This window comes from Opisthorchis viverrini (assembly GCF_000715545.1).
Source record: "Opisthorchis viverrini unplaced genomic scaffold opera_v5_250, whole genome shotgun sequence".
Taxonomy (NCBI): Eukaryota; Metazoa; Platyhelminthes; class Trematoda; order Opisthorchiida; family Opisthorchiidae; genus Opisthorchis; species Opisthorchis viverrini.
In genome coordinates this window covers 204,495-214,850 of record NW_008751905.1, presented here as the reverse complement: position 1 = coordinate 214,850, position 10,356 = coordinate 204,495, and the positions used below count along the sequence as shown (strand labels likewise).

The following is a 10,356-nucleotide window of genomic DNA, read 5'->3' as shown; positions in this document are numbered from 1 at the left end:
CAACAATGGATTAATGTGAAGTTATTACCGTGCCTGCGGAATGGTAATTTTGCACCAAACAAGTGACGTTTTATTTCATTGTGAGTTACCGTGTGAGCACCTGGAGAAATCGAATGATCCTCAGGTTCAGCAGTATAGCGAGTTTTACACCAATAGGAGAGATAATTGCGAATTCATGGTGGTCTTACGCCAAGCGTAGGGTTGAAACTAGGACCAAAGTTTGACACTCAAAAGTTCGGGAGAGTGTTTCCACTTTTCCGTCTATGACAGAAATCTCGGTGATCTTCTGAAACTGCTCCTAGCGTCAATGACGTTCCGAACTATATGACGTTATACCAGTACGTCAAACACGGTCAGATGTTGTTTACTAGTTTTCTTTATAATGCAACAAAACGTAGTGAACAAGACCTCAACATTAGAAAATCAGCTGGAAGGAATGAAGTATCTGACATCTGAACTGACCTATAAACGTTGCCAGACTGAAAAAACTATGTCTTATGGTTAGTTTTATATTTTGGGCGGTTCCTGAAGTGTTTTGTTGCTTTTACATGCTTTTATGACATGAGAAGACGAGCTCACATAGTTAGGGTCGTCAAACCACCTGTCTGAAAACTTAGTGTCCCCAACAAATTTTAGTCTTTTCAGCCAATCGTCTATCCAATATATTGTGACTTATACGAGGAAACTCCAGCATGATATAATCAAAACTTTGGAATGGAGGATAAGAAGAACCGGGTCATTTTCAGAAATCCATTGGGCTAAGCTGAGATTATTTCCTCGCAAAATTAAACATCAGAAGTGAATAAGCGGATTACGAAAGAGATTTGTCGCATTCGAACAGACTGTGAGTGATTCTTGGATAGCCGGTAGATTATGCCAATGGCTGGATGTTTATCTGTTACGTAATAGGTTCCCGGTAGGTGAAAATCGTAAAGTGGATCCGCGAGTTTAAACGGGTCAGCAAAGAAGTATAGTGTTATTCCGTGAAGAAAAATACTCACAATTTCGCTGAAAAACAGTTCACGACCGGTTTCGTTCTTCTTCAGTCTCATCAGCTAGGCGCAGTCACTGAGTTTTCGTCAAACTTATGTTCTGCTTGTGCAATATTTGCATATTCTGTCTGATAAACGCCAGGCTGTACGACCAATACTCGATGTTCGCCACCAGCCTAGAAACAAATGTACAAAATGGCCAACGACATACATTTCCAGACAATCAGTTTGCTCGAGCCTAATTAAATGAGTGGACAGTAACAGAGCCTGACAAAATGCAATCAAAACTTCCAGGGTGAGTTGCCGGTAGTTGAGAAACTAGTAGAAGTATCACCCGCATCAATCTCATTTTAATGTCTGAATCATGACGCATGAACTGGTGAGCACGTTTACTCTTTAAGGGAATAAGAGTGGTTCACTTAATCCATTCGTCGGTTTCAGTTGACTAGCCGCCCCATCAAGTGGGGCCACAGAGTTTTCTTGCTTTTCAGTCGGTCACTAAATCCCCGGAATTTTTCCATTCGTATCCCTACCTTTCTTTCCTCATGGAGCAAAAATTCTGACTAGTCAATAATGAAAGTAAGAAGTAGTAAACTCATGTATTTATTTCGCTAGAGCTCACAGTTGCTGTAATATAGCTGACTCTGTCGAAACTTTAACTCCACCACATCACCAGCACAGTACGAATGATACGTGGTTTATTGCACCGTGATAGGCGAATTCGTTCGGTTTTAAGTGATGTGTTCGGTCTATTCTGTGTTTGAATCAACAAACTAATAATTGGTCGGGTTGTTCGTGAGTCTTGGTGCACGAAAGGAAAGATAAGCCTGGGGAAGGACCACCAGCCTCCCGCTTACCGGACAGGTGCTGTGCCGGCGGAGCTACCCAGTCTCCATGACATTCATGCACGCGTGATTTATAACAGAGTCATCGCATTTCTGTTCCCTGGATTAATAGCTAACATCTGTCAGTGATGGACACAATGGACAAGACGATGGTTTCGTCTAGATATCCAAATGTTTTTTTATTCGTGAGTCGTTTTGATCTGGGAGCCGGAGTACATATTACAGGCGAAGGAGAGGCGCAGCTATCTTCTTACTTGATTAAACAGGTTTCTTTAGGGTATCTTGGTTGCACTAGAAACTGAGACACTGTTTATTGAAGTAGGTTAGTGGCGCGAAAATGACACAAGATAGGTATATGTCGTGCGACGCCTCACATGCTGATGGCGGGCTAAATATAGATCTAGCATGACTTTGTCCGTTGTGAGATCAAGTATTATAAAGTTAGCATTAATAGTGTCTTGGCGTTGGAAATGAGGCCACTGTTCTGAACACTTTTAAAACCATAGTTACCTTAAAAGATGCAACGTAATTCACTCCAATCCCTTTGAACCCGATTTACTTTCTTTTTCATCGGTATAATAATAACACTCGCTTTTCATATAGGTCAAGTTCGCGCAATTATCAAATGCCCCTCTCTTCACACTGTACACAATGAATAGGCATGCAACTCGGACCAAATACACACTCGCGCGTACAGTACATGAAGTAAGCCAAGCACCACACGTCTCCACAGACAGCTACGGAACACGTGTAGCAGTTCTACTGCAGAGAAGACACGTCCCGCGTCCGAAACTTCACTCAGGAACTCTCAACATTTGTCCTCACATGATAAGTCACTTTTTGGTTTATCTCCTTCTTGCGTTGTATTTATTTGCATCAAGTACGCATAACTTTCGTAATCATCATTATTCTGGTGAAACGGACAGTTGTTAGTTTTTTTTAGCTTCTGATCTAATTACGTTACAACCAGATCATTAACAGAATAAATTTACTTGAGACAGTGTTAGTGGTCTGGGAGACCGTGAAGTGTCGTTCTAACAGAAATAGCCTCATGCAGAGAATCAGTCGAGGATTGATCTGTTTGTGGAATATCATTTTATGGATTAGACTCCTACTGAATTATTAGGAGAGAAGACAATTTGGATTTAGACTCAAGGAACCATTTTATGCACTCATCATCTCAAAAACCCATAACGAGGCAAATCTTGCTACTGGGCTACAACCGAAATTGTCAAATACCGAATTGGTAGTGCTTCTTGTAAGTGATAAACATACGCACACCTTGGATTAAATGACTTCCGAAATCCGGATCAAGAATCAATAGACATTAAGCAAATCAGATTGATCAATTCACCAACCCGGCTCTTCAAAGCATGTATGTACTGGTCTGAACCACCTCTGCATGCTGTAACTCTGGGTCAGCCAATCCTTTATTTGTTGGATTCAAAAGGTGTGCAGCCGAGAAGATGCGTAAATGAACTCTTCAGTTGGCAAACAAAAGCAATTAGTATGCGTCGTTGAGATGCACCTACCCCTGAGCAGAACAAGCAGGGACTATTTAACTGCCACTTGAAGTGAGCATAACAGGTCTTTCGCACCACTGACATGGAAGCCAACCTACATGGTATTGAACTGATGATAGATGTATTTATGCGTCTGGACAAGGCAAACCCAGATGGAGTAAATAAGGAAGAACTTATCCGGGAATGTGAAGCTCAGAAATTGGACGCGGAGCAAGTCACTGTGAGTGCACGTCCCCAACTAATTGTTTAAGCTATTGCGCCTACAGAGTTTGATGTCTCCCACTCATTCTAACATCAGATTTCCACATCAGGATGAATCTGTGTGAAGAGACTTAAAACCCTGGTGTCCTTGAATCAAAACGCTTTTGCTCAACGTTTCATACTCACTACCTCCATGTTCCTCCCTACGATACTGTAGTCATGCTAGGAACTTTTGTCTCTCTTTCTTCTAGAAATGGCTGGAACGTTTTGGAATGAAAACCATACGGATGGATGAATTTTGCAGTCAGTTTGGTTTTAACCTAAAAGAAATGTAGGTCTTAATCTTAATCTGAATCCTGACGTGTAACCTTTTATCTGAACTGTATTTCTTATTTTCTAAACCAGATTTTTCCAACTTCTTTGTTTTTTTAAGCGGCGAGTCACGTGGATGAGATTATACCTTTATCTTCTTTTAAGGATACTTGAAGAGGTCGAAAGAGCAAATGCGCGCTCTGGTGAAGCTCCGAAATTGTCCGAAGACATCGAACTGATTTCGACCACGATGTCCATGACGAAACAGGTAGAGATCACGGAAAAATTCAAAACCTTGGTCAACGAGTCGGGAGAAGATGAGGCCAAGGCAGGATTGATTCCAAAAAAAATGAAGGAATATTTGGATGAAACTTTTGAACATGGGTGGCAAGTGGTGATGGTGGAGGGAAAATATTGGATGCATTTTTCTCACGAGCCTTTTACTTCACTACAGTTTCGGTATAATGATTATATCTGCTTGGTTTGGCGCACACCAGAAAACTGAGATGCGACTTTGCGCATTTACTGATGTGAAACTGTTTGGATAGAAATATATTGATGTTATCTGAGTTTTATTCCCATCGATAGACGGGCGTGGGCTATGTGCAGTTCGTTAAGATCTTTGCAAGAAAATGCAGAATTTGGCAGGACCTTGGTAAATATTCGTGTTTAGTTAGTTCGAAAGTAAACTTTCATCTAAGGAAACACAAATTCTCTGCAAACTAGGATTAAGTTCACCACTATTTTCTCAAATGTTAAAGAGCGATAGATATATGAGATTTTTTTTTCAATTTCTGCGTGTTTTGATTGAAGTAAGCGGGCACGCACACGATATGGTCGAGTTTTATTCTAGGTTTTCTCGATTACAACGGTGGAAATACCCATTTTTGACAGGGTGTCTCCAACACTTTTGATAGATAGGTTGGATTCATTATTTATTTGCAAGATGATGTGTGAGATACGATCAGAGTCTCGTGCCATAGTGGAACTCGTCTGCAGCTATAACAATACTCTTTTTGCGGTATTTTAAGTTCAAGCGGTGTAATGAATCTCCAGTCTTCTGGACATTTTACTCTGTCTTCCCAAAAATTACAGCCTGTTTTCTGAGTTCTATGGAGGTAGCAAAAGTTCATGGACGATTGCTAAGTTTAGAGAACGCCCACAGCATCCGTCCCCTATTGGTCCTATCAGCCTGCATCCAAGCGCTTTCAGCACAGTTGGGTTATTTCTATAAACTGAAGGTGTGCATGTGAGTTGTTAGAAATTAAGCGTGCATGTTGGTAAATATTTGAATCTTGCTTTGGGTTTGTAAACTTGTCAAAACTTTTTCAGAGCTAGTCACCAGACTGCTGTAAAGTAGCGTAAATGAAAAAAAGCATCCTCAAGGATGATTTGAACTAATGGTGGTATATTCACTGGGTGGGGTATGGCTCACCACTAAGGTGACTGGCGCTGTCTCGAAGATATGTTCTGCCATATTCCACAGAAAGCCTTTGGCGGTTATATCACGAAGATTCTGAGTGATGTCCAGTTTGTCCACTCAGATCCGTTTATTCTGCTAGCACGCACAAGATAACAAAGTCTGCAGGCTGAAATTCCCTCTGGATTTTCGGGGAAGTTGGCAGAACGGTCGGCTTTTTTTGACTAAGTCTTCTTGGTGCATCATTTCGCGAACGGTGTGTACATATGTGATCTATGTAGCACAAACTCCAAAAAAGTGCTCAAGGATAAACACCGGAAGTTATTAAGCATTCAGTACGACGATTAGGAAACGTCAAGCTATTCCACTGGAGGTTTTTGACCATGAATTCAACTTTAGTTCTGTTCTTGCTATCACCCATTTTTGTAGGCTATTATGGTTTTAAAGAACTGAATTGTTGGGGACAAGAAGGTTTTCCCGGGTCACATGACTTCGTCGGTTGCACCAGTTTCAGCAAATTGCACAGCGGTCTAATTGCCTTTTCTAAGGACTTGAAGGTCACAACAATGTGTATCCGAGGATGCTTGATGGATTTTATGGGCTTTAAGAATCGTACGAATGGGTGTGGCATCACTATTCATTCACTTACCATATACCGCCTAAAAACCAACGGATAACAAACTCGAATAAAACAAGCGGAGGTTAGTGCTTTTGACAGACCATCTAAGCTACAAAACACCGACTTGTCAAATCGAATTATAGATCCCCATGCTTGCATACGCAAGATATTGCTCTGTTGCTAAACTCATCCAAATATACCAAGATTGTTGACAAATGCTCGCATTTGCACACGAATTTGTTTTTGAGAGGGGTCTAGAATAAATCCAGTCGAATCTCTTGGTTAACATGACCCACTTCAAACAGAACATACAATTGACGGAAACTCGGAGAGTGTGCCTACCAATTGAGCCTCAAAAACGACGAGACTAATGGTTGGCTGCTGAAGGGCTGAAGTTGAGTTTAGTGCCAAGATTGTGTTTTGACTGAGGTGAGCTGGACATATCGGGATCCCGGCTGCTGTTGCCGAACCACTAACAACTATTACCTGCTATCTGGAGTCAGTTGTAAAAAAGCATCCTGGCCTTAAAGTTTTCAAAGCCTTGACATGATTTGGGGGCGTTGATGAAGCCTTTCTTTGAATTTGGACAAAAACGTGCTGCACGAAGCAGTGCAGCACGTTTGTTCTCCAATGTTTGATCTTAACGCCCATAATCCCTTAGATTCAGTTATAGTGCAAATCATAGCCACCTAATCTCTTGTCGTGATCCTAGCTTGACAGTAATCTCAAATTACAGCACACATTTTCACATTTGTGTGCCGCTCAGTCAATTAAAGGGTCTAATGCTCACAGATTTGACTTTGGGACGGAATCCCCGCTTTGCACCATGGCCCTGTAAGTAGGGTGTTATTTTCGGATTAGATGGGCAAGTCACTGGCTTTGGGACACATAACTGACCTCTTTCAACGTTCTATTAGGAAGGAAACGTTGTTCTTTCATCCTTACTCATGGATTTTTCAAAAGCGATTCGGAGAGTTTCCTTATGTTCATTTTGTTTCGGCTACTACAGGGAAAGCCCTGCCAGTCTGGGGAGGTCTCGTTTATTCAAAAGCGCTTGCTTAGCAGACCATGCTATAAAGAGAGGGCTGACTTCTGGGTCGACCTTTTACTGCAACCATCCAAACAAGCAAGTGGCATACGTTGTTAAAAGACAGAAAAATTTTGTGCACAGTCTTTGTTTAGATGACAGGGTCTAAGTAGGGTCAAATTGTTGCTCCAGAAAAAAATTTTTATCGGTCTCTCTGTATTACTTGGACAAGCTTGCTAACAACAATGTAAACCAAATTAAAATACTATTACAGGAATCCAGCTGATAGGAACGATTCAGATGCGTGTGATGTAAATAAATAGCCAAAGAGTAGTTTCTGAGCACAGACACTTTAATCCATTTTATCACCACGGTCGGAAGAGTTGGGTTATTAACAACTGATTTTTTCCCATTAGTCCCGGGCGCAAAAAAATCTGAACAATGGTGCAAAGAGGATGCAAGGAAAATAAAAACGCGTTTTTGTCTTATGCAGTATTGCGAGAGCAGGGAGTCACTTCCAAATCTCTTGTGGCTGGCTGGTCATTGATTCCCGTGCGAACAGTAGTGGCCTTGGTTAGATTCGGTGAATTCGAACAATCTGGAGGTCAGATAAAGATTTACAGATGTGAATGAATTTTCAGGGTTTTAATGTGAGCTGATTGGATCAGGTGATTTGAAGGCGATGATATCGGGGTCTGCGGATATATGTGTTGTTTTGTCTTTCACATACTTTATGCTTGCTTTTGGGCCAGCTGAAGGGATATTTTTGGATGATATTCAGCGACACTGAACTGGCCCGCGCTGATTGTTTCAATCTGTTTTCAAAGGGGGCTGGCTCAATAGACACCCAGGGCAAACGCAATCTACGAAGGATGAAGCGGATGGCCTTGTGCGAGCGAGGAGCTCTGATGCCCGCTGGTTTCAGCAACAGTCACAGCCAACCTCGCCCCTGGATGATAAGTTATATGCGCTCAGTGACATGCTAGTCTCAGTCTTTGCACGACTGGAATAATATATTCCCTGTCAGTTGGCTATCATCATCATAACCAAATTATGTGCTCAAGTGGAAAGCACAACTAGACAAATGGTCATCAAATAAACCATCGATTAAATAGCATCACACTCATCCGACTCTAAGAACTACACCATCTGGTTCGAAGAAACCGTGGATTGTACCGTGTCACCATTGGAACATAACTGTGGAAGTTTACGTAAGAGGGTTGACATCCTTGACTTTGCTGAAGAGTAGCAGGCTGGCATCAATAGAGTGGAGCATTTCCGGTCGCTTCTCAGAATTCACGCTTCCAATGCATTTCTTCGCACGCGGAAAGCCGTCTCTAAACCATCTCCAGCAAGCTCAAGGCGTGCCGGCCAAAGGAAAGTACAGTTCCCACTATCCAAACCTCACGTAACTAGAGACGAAAAGATGGAGCATCTGTTGTGCACGACAGGTCTTGATAGGAGTTGTACGAAGGACGCGGAACAGTACTAAATACGGGCATCGTCTGCTCCGGAACACGCGAATAGGTGACTAACTAGTGCAGCGATGCCACTGCATTGAAGTTTTATCAAGCCAGATACAGGGGAGTAGTTGGCAGCACGATACGCTCGATGGGTAATATCTCCGTAGGTTTAGACAAGCTCACGCCAAGAATGCCTCGCACTTTAATCCAAGAGATCTTGTTGGGCATTTCAGGTTTCTGTTATTAGCTGCGGATCACCACCGTATTTGTATCGTTCCGAGTTTACCTTAGTTTTGATAGGTCCCAAATAATTTTATTTGACCAACTGAAACCCATGTACGTGTCCTCCATTCTTGTTCAGTGTTTGTAGATCTCTCGAACCGTAGATTGCACTCTGCTCCTAGTACAGTTAAAACCGTTGTTTGAAAGCTACCTGCTTGTTACGCGCATTGTTTTATCAGTTTTCAGCGACTGATCCCAACATCGCTTTGGCGTTTATTGACATTTTGAAATCCTTTGATTCGTTTTTGGGGAACCCAATAATCAGATCTGCTGAGGTGTTCGGAGGACCTTCATCCCTGGTTCAATTCATCGCACACTCCTATGAGAATGCTATAACAGTTTTCTTCACTTCCAAGGTTCACTTCCGAGGAGATGCGAAGCAAGGTGATCCACTCTCCCTAATACTGTTCATCATAAGGCTGGGTGAGAATCCCGGATTATCAATACCTTTACTGAGTTTCTATATCCATGACACCTTTGTGGATGGTTTGCCTTCGCTGACGACTGCGTAATGTGTGCAGATGGTCAGAGTAACTTTAAAGGTATCGCTTTGGAAGGAGTTGGTACGACGATAAACACCCGAAGGAAGAAAGGACTAATGATTTTTAAGGAGAGAGAATAATTGGACAACATGATCCAAGGCAAACCTTTTTGTCTCGGCGAGAAACTTAGCACTCAGCTGGAGTCAAACTACGCCATCGCAAGATTGCACGTTTCCGTTAATTTCAAGTGGAAAGGAGTCTGAAATTTCAGTCCTTAGTACAACGGGTCCAGCACAGCAGAAAGCGCTCACAAAAACCGTTTTTCTAAGCCGCACCGAGTACCACACAGCGTGGTTAATGATCCTTGATTTGGTGAGGTTGTTCGGGATCTCAGCCTCCAGATTCCGATCCAAATTACGTGCGTGAACACAAAAGAAGCAATGGTTGCTGCCTAAGATGAAATTCTGCATAACAGCATTAATGGTTGCGTTTTGCTTGAGCTGACCGCTTACTCTATTGTGAATTGATGACTTGCATTTCCAGAACACATATTCCTTCAGGCACTTATCCGCGTTATCAGTCTGAGCAACATGCTGAGCACATGAAGTAGAACCTCTTGGCATTGTTGTGGTGAGCAGACGGCTTTCTGTAGTCTGTGGCGAGCCGGAGATGCTGGTGAATGTTCTGGAGTGCTGCTAAACCACGCATGATGTTCGGCGTGCCTGTCATAATCGGCTTACAAGCGAACTCAGAAAACCTCTCTTTTGTTTGCTACCTACCTTTTTCGAGGGAGCAGAATAATCCACTCCAACGTCTCTCATCTTGCCGAAGCTGACTGCTGTTTGTGAGCGCCGTTCAACGGGTTAGACGAAAGCACAAGCTCTAATGCGAAGTGTTTACATGGAATGAGGAAACGTAGGAATGCGTTGCTGACGAATGTCCTCTTGGAGGTATTTAAACCCTAAGTGCCATTGATTTTGATCCAGATTTTCTGGTTCACGAGCCCGATGATCAATTCTCGATGCGATGAGACGGTTGGTATAATGAACCTTGCCAAGATCGAAGTCAATGTCTTGATCTTTTCTCACTATTTTGGACTCCCCACGTACTTGGGACAAATTTATTAGCAATATATTTGTCTTTCTGGCCGAAGTCTGTCACATCTCACACTGCATGGCTGTGCAAGCACG

General features: G+C 42.4%; 1 protein-coding gene across 1 annotated transcript; it reads left to right on the top strand.

The window, feature by feature from the left end:
• Window positions 1-3,393: 3,393 nt before the first annotated feature.
• Window positions 3,394-4,424, top strand: T265_08988 (hypothetical protein; the record flags this gene model as incomplete). Its single annotated transcript, XM_009174938.1, has 3 exons — window positions 3,394-3,580; window positions 3,813-3,892; window positions 4,039-4,424. The coding sequence occupies 3 exons, from the start codon at window positions 3,443-3,445 to the stop codon at window positions 4,376-4,378; spliced, it is 558 nt and encodes a 185-aa protein (XP_009173202.1).
• Between the last annotated feature and the right edge of the window lie 5,932 nt (window positions 4,425-10,356).